Source organism: Oncorhynchus gorbuscha, linkage group LG11, assembly GCF_021184085.1.
Source record: "Oncorhynchus gorbuscha isolate QuinsamMale2020 ecotype Even-year linkage group LG11, OgorEven_v1.0, whole genome shotgun sequence".
Classification (NCBI taxonomy): Eukaryota; Metazoa; Chordata; class Actinopteri; order Salmoniformes; family Salmonidae; genus Oncorhynchus; species Oncorhynchus gorbuscha.
The window spans coordinates 70,113,403-70,127,066 of NC_060183.1; the positions used below are offsets into that span (position 1 = coordinate 70,113,403).

The following is a 13,664-nucleotide window of genomic DNA, read 5'->3' on the forward strand; positions in this document are numbered from 1 at the left end:
AACTTTCACTCGAAATGACGAGGACAAACTGGAGACTCGATCTTGAACAGCAGGTGAACAGCAGGTTGCCTCGGGAAGGCACTCGAACCAGACAGACTCAGACACCTGCTCACCACGCAGCATCTGAGGAAAACACGACACGACAGGGCGATACACAATCACAGCACGGTGAATTCTAAACAAGGAACCGACAGGACAGGAACGGAACACAAAGGAAGAAATAGGGACTCTAATCAGGGGAAAGGATCGGGAACAGGTGTGGGAAGATTAAATGATTGATTAGGGGAATAGGAACAGCTGGGAGCAGGAACGGAACGATAGAGAGAAGAGAGAGCGAGAGAGTGAGAGAGGGAGGGGGAGAGAGAGGGATAGAAAGAGGGAAAGAACCTAATAAGACCAGCAGAGGGAAACGAATAGAATGGGAAGCACAGGGACAAGACAAGATAATAAATGACAAAACATGACAGAGATGCTGTGTTACCATTAGAAACTGAACACAGAGATATACTGTGTTACCATTAGAAACTGAACACAGAGATATATTGTGTTACTATTAGAAACTGAACACAGAGACAGGATGCAACACAGTATCTCTCTGTGTTCAGTTTCTAATGGTAACACAACCATTAGAAACTGAACAGAGAGAGACATATATATTATACTGTGTTACCATTAGAAACTGAACACAGAGATGCTGTGTTACCATTAGAAACTTAACAGAGAGATGCTGTGTTACCATTAGAAACTGAACAGAGAGAGATGCTGTGTTACCAATAGAAACTGAACACAGAGAGAGATGCTGTGTCACCATTAGAAACTGAACACAGAGAGAGATGCTGTGTTACCAATAGAAACTGAACACAGAGAGAGATGCTGTGTTACCATTAGAAACTGAACACAGAGAGAGATGCTGTGTTACCAATAGAAACTGAACACAGAGAGAGATGCTGTGTTACCATTAGAAACTGAACACAGAGAGAGATGCTGTGTTACAATTAGAAACTGAACGCAGAGAGAGATGCTGTGTTACAATTAGAAACTGAACACAGAGAGAGATGCTGTGTTACCATTAGAAACTAAACACAGAGAGAGATGATGTGTTACCATTAGAAACTAAACACAGAGAGAGATGATGTGTTACCATTAGAAACTAAACACAGAGAGAGATGCTGTGTTACCATTAGAAACTGAACACAGAGAGAGATGGTTCTCATTTGTTGATGTTCATTATTTTCCCTCTGTGACACGCATACATACACATACACACCCGGGTGTTTTTGCATGTGTACGTTTGAATCTGTGTGTGTGTGCATCTGCCATGGACATTGTGGGCACATGGCAACACGAGCTAAATATAGCCCAGCAGACCCGGCATCACAGCAGGATCAGCGCTTCCTCGTGCAGGCATGGATCCCTCCGTCATGCTACTCTCCATCTCTCCCTCTTTCTCATTCCAGCCATCATGGTACTCCCTCACCCCCTTCCTCTCCCTCTCTCACTTAATTGCTCACTCGCACCCTCTCTCTCTCTCCTTTGTCATGCAACTCTCTCTCCTTCCCCTGCTCCCTCTCCCTCGCTCCCTCATTCTCCCCCTGCTCCATCCCCTTTGTTTTTGAGCATGCTCAGTGGGCTTCCTCTCTGGGTCACTAGGGAAGCCCATAGCAGCAGTAGAATTATAAACACACTACAGTATAAACGATACAGTAGCGCCAGTATATGGTGTGTATCTCTCTCTCTCTCTCTGCTTGTGTGTCTTTATTTTGTAGCAAATAGACTGCTATATTCTGTTACTGACACGCACAAACACACAGGGCTGTTTTTAGCAGTTCTGTAATATTGAAAACACATGACCCCATCTGCTCTCACCATAGTCCTCGGCATCGATACCATACAACGTTTCAAATCAAATCCAATTGTATTTGTCACATGTGCCGAATACAATGGGTGTAGACCTTACCGTGAAATACTTACTTACAAGCCCTTAACCAACAATGCAGTTCAAGAAAATATTTACTAAATAAACTAAAGTAAAAAATAAAATATAAAGTAACACAAAAATAAGCATGCCTCGTTCAAAAAATATAGAACCAGGAACAGATACAGCCTTTGGTTCACTCCAGACTTGACTGCCCTTCACCAGCAAAAAAACATCCTGTGGCGTACTGCATTAGCATAGAATAGCCCCTGTGATATACAACTTTTCACACAGGCAATATACACAGTCAGTTAGGAAAGCAAAGGCTAGCTTTTTCAGACATAAATGTGCATCCTGTAGCACAAACTCAAAAAAGTTTTGGGACACAGAGAGAGATGCAGTCCATGGAGAACACCTCCTCCCAGCTGCCCACTGCACTGAGGCTAGGAAACACTGTCACCACCGATAAATCCACGATAATTGAACATTTCAATAAGCTTTCCACCTGGCTACCCCTACCCTGGTCAACAGCACTGCACCCCTCACTGCAACTTGCCCAATCCTCCCCCATTTCTCCTTCACACAAATCCAGATAGCTGATGTTCTGAAAGAGCTGCAATCTGGACCCCTACAAATCAGCAGGTCTAGACAATCTGGACCCTCTCTTCCTAAAATGATCAGCCAAAATTGTTGTAACCCCTAGCTTGTTCGACCTCTCTTTCGTATCGTCTGAGATCCCCAAAGATTAAAAAGCTGCCGCGGTCATCCCCCTCTTCAAAGGGGGACACTCTAGACCCAAACTGCTACAGACCTATATCTATCCTACCCTGCCTTTCTAAGGTCTTCAAAAGCCAGGTTAACAAACAGATCACCGACCATTTCGAATCCCACCGTACCTTCTCCGCTATGCAATCTGGTTTCAGAGCTGGTCATAGGTGCACCTCAGCCATGCTCAAGGTCCTAAACGATATCATAACCGCCATCGATAAGAGACAATACTGTGCAGCTGTATTCATCGACCTGGCTAAATCTTTGACTCAAATACCACATTCTTATCAGCAGACTCAACAGCCTTGGTTTCTCAAATGACTGCCTCGCCTGGTTCACTAACCACCTCTCAGACAGAGTCCAGTGTGTCAAATTGGAGGGCCTGTTGTCTGGACCTCTGGCAGTCTCTATGGGGGTGCCACAGTGTTCAATCCTCGGGCCGACTCTTTTCTCTGTATACATCAATGATGTCGCTCTTGCTGCTGGTGATTCTCTGATCCACCTCTACACAGACGATACCATCCTGTATACATCAATGATGTTACTCTTGCGCCTGGTGATTCCTTAATCCATCTCTACACAGACGACACCATTCTGTATTCATCTGGCCCTTCTTTGGACACTGTGTTAACAGACCTCCAGACGAGCTTCAATGCCATACAACACTCCTTCCGTGACCTCCAACTACTCTTAAATGCTAGTAAAACTAAATACATGCTATTCAACCGATTGCTGCCCGCACCCGCCTAGCATCACTACTCTGGCGGTTCTGACTTAGAATATGTGGACAACTACAAATACCTAGGTGTCTGGTTAGACTGTAAACTCTCCTTCCAGACTCACATTAAGCATCTCTAATCCAAAATTAAATCTAGAATCGGCTTCCTATTTCGCAACAAAGCATCCTTCACTCATGCTGCCAAACATACCCTAGTAAAACTGACTATCCTATCGATCCTTGATTTCGGCGATGTCATTTACAAAATAGCCTCTAACACTCTACTCAGCAAATTGAATGCAGTCTATCACAGTGCCATCCGTTTTGTCACCAAAGCCCCATATACTACCCACCACTGCGACCTGTATGCTCTTGCTGGCTGGCCCTCGCTTCATATCCGTCGCCAAACCGACTGGCTCCAGGTCATCTATAAGTCGTTTCTAAGTAAAAACCCTGCCTTATCTCAGCTCACTGGTCACTATAGCAGCACCCATTCGCAACACGCGCTCCAGCAGTTATATCTCACTGGTCACCCCCAAAGCCAATTCCTCCGTCGACCGCCTTTCCTTCCAGTTCTCTGCTGCCAATGACTGGAATGAACTGCAAAGATCACTGAAGCTGGAGACTAATATCTCCCTCACTAGCTTTAAGTATCAGCTGTCAGAGCAGCTCACAGATCACTGCACCTGTACAAAGCCAATCTGTAAATAGCCCATCCAACTACCTCATCACCATATTGTTATTTATTTTATTTTGCTCCTTTGCAACCCAGTATAGCTACTTGCACACTCATCTTCTGCACACCTATCACTCCAGTGTTTAATTTGCCACACTGTAATAATTTTGCCACAATGGCCTATTTATTGCCTCACCCCCTTAATCTACCTCATTAGCACACACTGTATATAGACTTTCTCTCTTGTATTAATGACTATGTTTGTTTACTCCATGTGTAACTCTGTGTTGGGGTAAAGGTAGGGGTAAAGTGACTATGCATAGATAATAAACAGCGAGTAGCATCTGGGGGGTTAATGTAAATAGTCCGGGTGATTCATTGTTCAACAGTCTTATAGCTTGGGGGTAGAAGCTGTTAAGAAGCCTTTTGGACCTTGCCCTCTGAATCATGCAACACACACACACCCGCTTACATGCATGTACGCATTCACACACACACACACACACACACACACACACACACACACACACACACACACACACACACACACACACACACACACACACACACACACACACACACACACACACACACACACACACACACACACACACACACACACACATACATATACACACTGGACTCTCACATTATGATAAATTATGGTTGTAGGAAGTGACTCAACCGACGCTTAGCTCCACTGATGAGACACTACTGTTGGTTTAGGCTTATTATTGCTAGCTACCATTCTGATCTAATCATACAGGGATACTAGTGTTAACTCTATCTTCATAAAGGGCTTTTATACACACTGGCCAACACTATGATGCCATACAGTCACACATGGGTCCAAGCCAAGGTGTTTTACAGGCTTCCTAAATTGCTCAAGTGTTGAATCCACACACACACTTAGCGTGATGGCAGAGCTGCTGGGAGCATGTGGAATAATCCCAGCTTGATCTGGCACAGAGCCCAGTGTGATATGACATGGCTCAGTAGCCTCCGCTACTGATTATATTCGAGATGCGAATCCAGCTGCATGGGCTCAGTCTCAAAGCCAGAGGAGGGAGATGGTTGCAGTCTCACTACTTCCACTTCCACTCCCTCCCTCCCTCCCTCCCTCCCTCCCTCCCTCCCTCCCTCCCTCCCCCTCCCTCCCTCCCTCCCTCCCTCCCTCCCTCCCTCCCTCCCTCCCTCCCTCTATTTCTCTCCCTCTCTCTCACACATCTACTGTGCTTGAAGAAGAGAAAGTGTGTCTGTCATTGGGGGGAGGATTTGAGGTCAGCGTGAGGCTGTCTGTAAGGAAAGGATCAGTAGGACTGTAGGATGACGTTGCCCCTAAACACTGACTTAAGGTCAGTATTGCGTTTCCCCCCATAATTATTAAGGTCAGGATTTGGGGAGGGTAAGCAGATTCTAGATATGTGCCCAGGGGATGACTTATAATGCAAGAATGACCATAGAATGACCATAGATTGGTTTATAAGAGAAATAGGAAGTCAAATTTGTCATCAGGCGGAATCAGATGGGTGGAGAGTCCTGCAGGAAATGTTCTCATTTGCCCTTCGCTCTGTGTGTGAAAGCTGCTTCCTGTCGATCTGTCCACACACTGACATGGGGTTTAGAGCTAACCTCCCTCTCATGCCCCCTCCTCTACCTCCACCCCACCCTGTGTCGCTTGCTAAAAAGGACATTTGCCAGCTTTTTGTCTGCAACTATGCCTCTGTGTGTTTGTGGCGGGTGACATTATCGACGCTGTGTCGTATGGTTGTGTCAGGAGCTCTGGGTAAAACTCTAGCCTAAGGAGTAACAGAGATATTACTGATCTATGTGCAGTTTAGACGTAAAACTGACCGCATAACAGTGTCAATGGGGAAATGTATCTGGTTCCATATCAAAGCTTGCACAGCCTGAAGGAATAACAGAGTAAACCCATACTGCACTGCAGGAAGCTGGTAGTAGAACACGTTATCAGCCTCGAGGGGGGAAACGGATTTTCCAGAATCATCCACAACCCTTTTACTAACCCTCAACACACACTCATTGTCTAAACCTAAGATCTTAACGTGTGTCAGGTGGTGCACACACACTCTCAAAGCATCACAGGATAGGGTGATGTAGTCATGCTGTGTGTTCCTCCCCTCCACAGGCCACTCTCTCTCTCTCTCCCTCACATGCCAGTTAACTTCTCTGCTCTGCCTCACAAAAACAGTTTGCCAGAAGACATGAGAAGAAGGAGAGAGGAAGAGGAGGAGAGAAGGAGGAAAGAGAGGAAGAGGAGGGGAGAAGAGGAAGAGGAGGGAGAAGAGGGAGGAGAGTGAGGAAGAGGGGAGAAGAGAGGAAGAGGAGGGGAAGAGGGAGGAGAGAGAGAAAGAGGAGGGGAGAAGAGGGAGGAGATAGAGTTAGAGGAAGTGAGAAGAAGGGGGAGAGAGAGGAAGAGGAGGGGAGAGAGGAAGAGGAGGGGAGCGAGGGTGGAGAGAGAGGGAGAGGAGGGGAGGGGAGAAGAGGCAGGAGAGAGTGGGAGAGAAGGGGAAAGAGGAAGGCGAGAGAGGGAGAGAAGGGGAAAGAGGAAGGCGAGAGAGGGAGAGAAGGGGAGAGGTGAAGGAGAGAGTGGGAGAGGAGGGGAGTGTGTGTGTGTAAGAGCGAGAGAGAGAGAGAGCGAGAGAGAGAGCTGTGTCACACTTTCAGTTGATTCACTGGCCAAACCCTGCTTCCTACTGGAGACACACAATGACTGCTAAAACGACACACACACACCACCCATTCCATCAGTGACTCACCAACTGCTACACAACCAGCACACACATCACACCCCACCACTAACAGCCGGTAGAGCAGGCAGGCAGAATGGTTGACTATGTTGAACCTCTCCTCTAACCATCACATCACAGCTGCTTAGACTAGACAGAAAGATTGGTAGCATAAATAACGTGTCTGCTAGGATGATCCGGGTGAGGTATACTTCGCTCTGTCTGTGTGTGTGTGTGTGTGTGTGTGTGTGTGTGTGTGTGTGTGTGTGTGTGTGTGTGTGTGTGTGTGTGTGTGTGTGTGTGTGTGTGTGTGTGTGTGTGTGTGTGTGTGTGTGTGTGTGTGTGTGTGTAATATCTGAGACACTGAGCATCTGTGCTAGTCCAGTCTGGCCAGGCTCCGTCTCTCTGGATGTGCAGTCTGTCGTCTGTCTGCAATTGGGTTTGTGCACTGCGTGTGAACAGGCTTTAACACTATCAAACCCTGAGTGTGAGAATGTGAGTACATGTGTGTATATGAGCATGCGTGTGTGTGGGGGGCACTCAGGATCTAATGGCACAGCTGACTCCTAGACACGACAGGAGGAATGTTAGTCTTTTCCGGGCCTCCAACATTAAAATAGCACCCTCTGCCCTGTCAGCACACACACACACACACACACACACAAACACACACGGCTGTCCTCACTCCAGATTTACAGAAAGAAAGAAAGAAAGAAAGAAAGAAAGAAAGAAAGAAAGAAAGAAAGAAAGAAAGAAAGAAAGAAAGAAAGAAAGAAAGAAAGAAAGAAAGAAAGAAAGAAAGAAAGAAAGAAAGAGAGAGAGACAGAGAGAGAGAGAGCGAGAGGGAAGGAGAGAGAGTGGGAGAGGGAGAGAGAGAGAGAGAGAAAGAGAGGGAAGGAGAGAGAGAGCGGGAGAGGGAGAGAGAGAGAGAGAGAGAGAGAGAGAGAGAGGAAAGAGAGAGAGAGCGGGATAGGGAGAGAGAGAGAGAGAGATAGAGAGAGAGAGAGAGAGAGAGAGAGAGAGAGAGAGAGAGAGAGAGAGAGAGAGAGAGAGAGAGAGAGAGAGAGAGAGAGAGAAGGAAAGAGAGAGAGAGAAGGAAAGAGAGAGAGAGAAGGAAAGAGAGAGAGAGAAGGAAAAAGAGAGAGCGGGAGAGAGAGAGGGAAAAAGAGAGAGCGGGAGAGGGAGAGAGAGGGAGAGAGGGAAAGAGAGTAAAGAGGAGGTAGAAAGAGGGCGAGAGACCTGATAGGCCCAGAGAACAGAGAAAGACCCACTGCAGATGAGGAGGAGTCAGGTTACGCCTACAGTAGTTTTCCTGCTGCTTCGCATGGCACGTGCTTTCACCAATCCACATATGTAGGTAGATGTTACCCCTAACCTCAGATATAGGGTCAGATATATTTTCAACCCCCAAAATGGTTAAGGTTGGGATTGGGGGTAAAGTAATCTGCGAGACATATGGTTAAGGACAACTTCTATGGTACCTCAAACATGTTACCCCTAGTTTCATTTGGTCTGATGGAGACACTTGTTCCAGATAATCAGATTATACAAATCAACAGATATTTTGCTGTTGATAATGAACCAATCATCTGTGCAGACATATTATAAGCCTATAATATGCCTATAAGAGTATCTCAAACACACTCATTTATTTGAACAGTTGTGACAAATGTGTAGATCAAAACCAGAAAGATATGCCTTCCAGCTCCTATTTCTTCTGTATGCTTGAGACATTTACCTTGTGTTGTGTTGAGGTAAATGTTGTGGCAAGATAGGCTGTTTTCCTAAATAAAGAGCTACTTTATTGACTGATGAAGAGAGGGTCTTGATATGTTGCAACAGCAGAGCACATGTTTACGACAGCTGCCGTGTCGCTGAGATTGTGCTGGGGAGAATACTGGAGACTCCCCCAGAGCCCCCAACCCCCCCTAAACTGGCTGAGTCTAAGAAAGAATATGACATCGTGCTTACGACAGCTGCCGTGTCGCTGAGATTGTGCTGGGGAGAATACTGGAGACTCCCCCAGAGCCCCCCACCCCCCCTAAACTGGCTGAGTCTAAGAAATAATATGACATCGTGCTTACGACAGCTGCCGTGTCGCTGAGATTGTGCTGGGGAGAATATTGGAGACTCCCCAGAGCCCCCACCCCCTAAACTGGCTGAGTCTAAGAAATAATATGACATTGTGCTTACGACAGCTGCCGTGTCGCTGAGATTGTGCTGGGGAGAATACTGGCTGAGACTCCCCAGAGCCCCCCACCCCCCTAAACTGGCTGAGTCTAAGAAATAATATGACATCGTGCTTACGACAGCTGCCGTGTCGCTGAGATTGTGCTGGGGAGAATATTGGAGACTCCCCCAGAGCCCCCACCCCCTAAACTGGCTGAGTCTAAGAAATAATATGACATTGTGCTTACGACAGCTGCCGTGTCACTGAGATTGTGCTGGGGAGAATACTGGAGACTCCCCCAGAGCCCCCCACCCCCCCTAAACTGGCTGAGTCTAAGAAATAATATGACATTGTGTTTACGATCTTAAAGTGCAACAACAAAGTGGCAAAGAATCCAACACCACACATTCTTAGTGTCAGAAAGCAATTAGTTTACTACGCATTTTATATACCTAACTGCGCTCCGAATGCCCATCAGTGCTTTGAGTTTGCCTTCTCATGTAGTTATAGCACACTATTTAGTAGTCGTTTTCAATCACAAAAACACCTAATTGCCTTGATGGCACTGGCAACAAAGTTAAAGGAGAATATGGCATAAGTCAAACAGAAGGCAACTTCAAGCTTGGAGTTGAGAATGTGTCATATAAAGGCTCCTAGACATTGACGATGCGTTGGGTCGTTTTCCCCCAACTCAGATCAACGGTCTGTGACTGGTTCTACATGTTTATTTGGGAACAACTACAAGCAACAGAGAATAGCTGGGACTATAATTATTTTCACTGGATTGTAGTAGGACCTTTAAAACCTAAGAAGAGAAAGTTAAAATGGAGAACTATGAAGTACCTTTCAGCACCTGCTGGTTGTTGGAGTGAGGAGAGAGAGGGAGAGAAAGGGATTTTCTGAAGTAACAATCACAATATCTATTGCATTTATATTCTTTTTAATCACAGAAGTGTTATTTCTTTCACTCTCTGGGAGAAACCCAACAAAAGAAAATGAAAGTGAAAATAAAGAAAAAGCTAAAAGAAAACAACATCATGGACTATTTAGTCACATCCCAGCTATGTTTCATGAAATACTTAGGCTATATAATTCATATACATTTTCCTTTTCTTTTTAAGGTATTTAAAAAATATTGTATGCTGGTTTGTTCAGTATCTTCTCTTTTATACGTATAATATTCTTTCAATATAGTTCTCTTTCGAAATAAAAAGGAAACCATCCACCCATACGTTACTGTCCAGTGGCGTAGTGTGATGTTAGTGGTGTGGCGGTGCTGAGGCCTGGGCTCTGAGACACAGAGTGTGTGTGGTCTCTCCTGGCTGGGCCTGAGCAGAGGAACTGGTGGTATGTTATCATTGATGCCCCACACAGCCTGGCTGGCTGGGTGACAGTAGTAGTAGTAGCTCTGGGTTTCACCCAGTGATCACTTGCATTGGCCTGCTCACAAGGCTCCCGCAGTGTGTGTGTGTGTGTGTGTGTGTGTGTGTGTGTGTGTGTGTGTGTGTGTGTGTGTGTGTGTGTGTGTGTGTGTGTGTGTGTGTGTGTGTGTGTGTGTGTGTGTGTGTAAGTGGGGGTCCCATCCGTGTGTCAACACTGAGAGGGCAGGCTCCCATGGGACTCATACAGCAGGAAGATACTGTCCTTCCTGGTTGCCGATTGGTTAACAGGCCTGTCAATCTATCGACACCAGGTCACATTGCGTGAGGACTGAGGAGACACACTGCTCCACTCTTACGGAGACTTACAGATTACTTTCAAACCCATTAAGTCAGAGGAAACAGACTTTGTAAATATTGCCTGGCATTTATGTATTCTTTTTAAAATCACTCCGTGTTTAGGTCTATTTGCTTGGAGAGTGACGTGATACTGTGAGCTAACTACATTAGCACACAGCTCCAATTTAGTCTCTGAGGCCTTTAGATAGGCCTGCAGATATAGTTCTCTCTAACGTTTCTCATCATAATCATCTGTTAAGGGGCCTGCCTGTGTTATATAGCTATCTCTATCGGTTAACAAACTAAATATAAACCTCCACGAAATGACAGCAGGCAGCATTCTATACATTCCTTCCTACTACTTTCACTAACTTGTAAGGATCCCACACACACTGCCCACATAGGAGACCTAGAATGGGAATACAATGGATGCTGGTTATCTCCTTACACAGAGAAATGGAAATAGCTAAATCAATGGGGTCAAGGTACACTCCTTACTCTTTTAAATATATATCTATATTTGAAAGGAAACATGTATTATAAAGATGTCATTGGCTTCTTAAATTGTTATGAAAACCACGTTGCTGGTTTTAGGTATATTTCTTTTTCTACAAAACACAATTGCAATCTTTTTAAATCCATGAGAAAAGTCTCATTTACACACTACTATACTAGTCCCATAACTTTAACTTTTTGTTTTACTTCACACCCCATATAACCTCATAAAACAAACTCCAGGTGGTAAATACATCAATAGTTCGTGTCAAATTTACTTTTTAACGCCACGATATTTTCTAGTATTAAAGTTCGATTCTTCATGCACTTAAATCTGTCATTTCTGCCACATATCTATTGCTGATCTTACTGTGTGAACTGAACTATATAAGCAGTTTAAACTACTCAGTCGTCATCCACCTCCTCTCCCTCCGACTCCTCTCTCCTCTCGTAAATTTTATCCCGCTGTCGCTCCTGGATCTCTTTCATCTCCTCCGCATAGCGGCTGAAAGCTCCTCCGAACTTCCCCCACGCTTTGAACGGGATGGTGATAGAGTTCCTGTAGCTCGGTTTGACCTCGCTCACTCGCAGGAACACGCCGTATTTGTTGGACCCGACGTCGAAAAAGAACCGTTTAGAGTCCACCATGATGGATGTGCCCTCGGGAAGCTCCCCATAGGCCCCAGCTGCGGTTCCACCCGCCAACTCTTCGTCGTCTCCACCGTAATCATCTATATGCTTGGCAAGGGCGTCTCTAAACTCTATTAAGCCTTGGGCCGGAAGGGCTATGGTCTGCCCGGCCTGCATGGCTCCTCCAGGCCCCCCTACTCCGAACCCGGGCCCTCGGTTTACGGTCTGTCGGATCCGCAGGAACCTCCCCCGCTGGTTCTCCTTCAGATCGAGGTAGTATTTACGGTTCTCACGGACCAAGAACTCGCTCTTCAGGGCTCGCCTGGGCCCGCCGTCCTCTCCGACCGAGGACTGGGCGATCTGCTCCGGGCTGCTAGGCCCCAGTTGGGCGTAGTGCTCTATAAAATCCCCCAGGTAGTCACGAAACTCCGCCGCAACTGACATGGACAGGGTCAGGCGACTTTTGGAGCCCCCGGCCCCGACCTCGGCGATTTTGATGAACCTGCCCTTGTTGTTTTGCTTGACGTCCAGGTAGAAGCGCTTGTTCTGGATATCCAGTCGCTTGGACGCCAGCTCCTGGGTCTCCTGCTCTCTCTGGGAGTGCTGGAACCCGCTTCCACCACCTCCTCCACCTCCACCTCCACCTCCTCCTCCTCCTCCTCCGCTGCTGCCACCGCCGCGCTCGCTCCCACTGTCACCATCCGCCATCTTCAGCACCGCCAGCCAGCTTCTCCCTCTCCTGCGTATCTCCCTCTCGGCTTGCACACCCCCTTCATGGTCATCACCAAAACCCGCCCCAAGCGCTCCCGCATTGGCCTTGGGTCTGCCAATCACTCCAGGTTCAACGAATTCTCTTTCCCTCATTGGTCGATTTCCGCTGTCAATCACGCTTACATCTTAACCTTGTAACATGTAATTGGTTCAGATGTAGGTTCTGTTGACGTAATTCTCGTGGAGCTTTTACCCTACTGGACACCGGGATCACGACCACACCACTGTCCAATCAACGGGCCAACATTTTTACAACCATTTTTACTATGAAGTTCCAATAAATTGTAGCTGATCCTTTTCTGTGCAGTTGCTATGGCATTTAAGGCAAAACTGGGCAAACGTGAAATTCTAGACTGGTGGAATACTACAGACAAAAGCAGTAATAAAAGCAATTCCATATCAATTGTTACACTTATACTATACAGTGACAATCATTTAACAATGTCACAAAAGACCAGCCATTTACACTGAGATTAATACAGTTTACCTTGTACATTTTCATAAACCTAGGCATTGGTACAAAAAATATTTAACCATCTAACTCCTAATATTTTCCCTGTCATCCAGATATGAATGTTGCTATTAATTCCACCACGGTGGTGCCCATACTATTATTTTATTTTTTTGTCATTTAGCAGACGCTTTTATCCAGAGCAATTAGGGTTAAGTGCCTTGCTCAAGGTCACATCGGCAGATGTTTTCACTTAGTCGGATCGGGGATTCAAACAAGCAACCTTTTGGTTACTGGCCCAACTCTCTTAACCGCTAGACTACCTGCCACCAATCAAACAATCAACCCATGATCAGTCAGCTAGTACTGTAGCAAATTCAGAGGGGTTGTACACTGGACTTGAACATGGGTCTCTGATTCAGAGGCAAGCACCAAAGATCACTACACTATATATCCCTCCTCCACTATCTCACTTCTGACACCAGTGTAGGGAATTCAGTGGTGGATTGGTTAAGACTCGAACCCAGTGCCCAGCTTTTCAAAACATTTCATCCAGATAAAAACACAAGTTAAATTCTGTTCCTCCCTCAGATGTGATCCCT

The 13,664-nt window shown here is 46.1% G+C and overlaps 1 protein-coding gene across 1 annotated transcript; it reads right to left on the bottom strand.

The window, feature by feature from the left end:
* Positions 1-9,920: 9,920 nt before the first annotated feature.
* purbb (purine-rich element binding protein Bb) lies at positions 9,921-12,568 on the bottom strand. The gene has a single exon (XM_046290276.1). It carries the CDS (start codon positions 12,546-12,548, stop codon positions 11,616-11,618), a length of 933 nt encoding a protein of 310 aa, XP_046146232.1. The 5' UTR covers positions 12,549-12,568; the 3' UTR covers positions 9,921-11,615.
* Between the last annotated feature and the right edge of the window lie 1,096 nt (positions 12,569-13,664).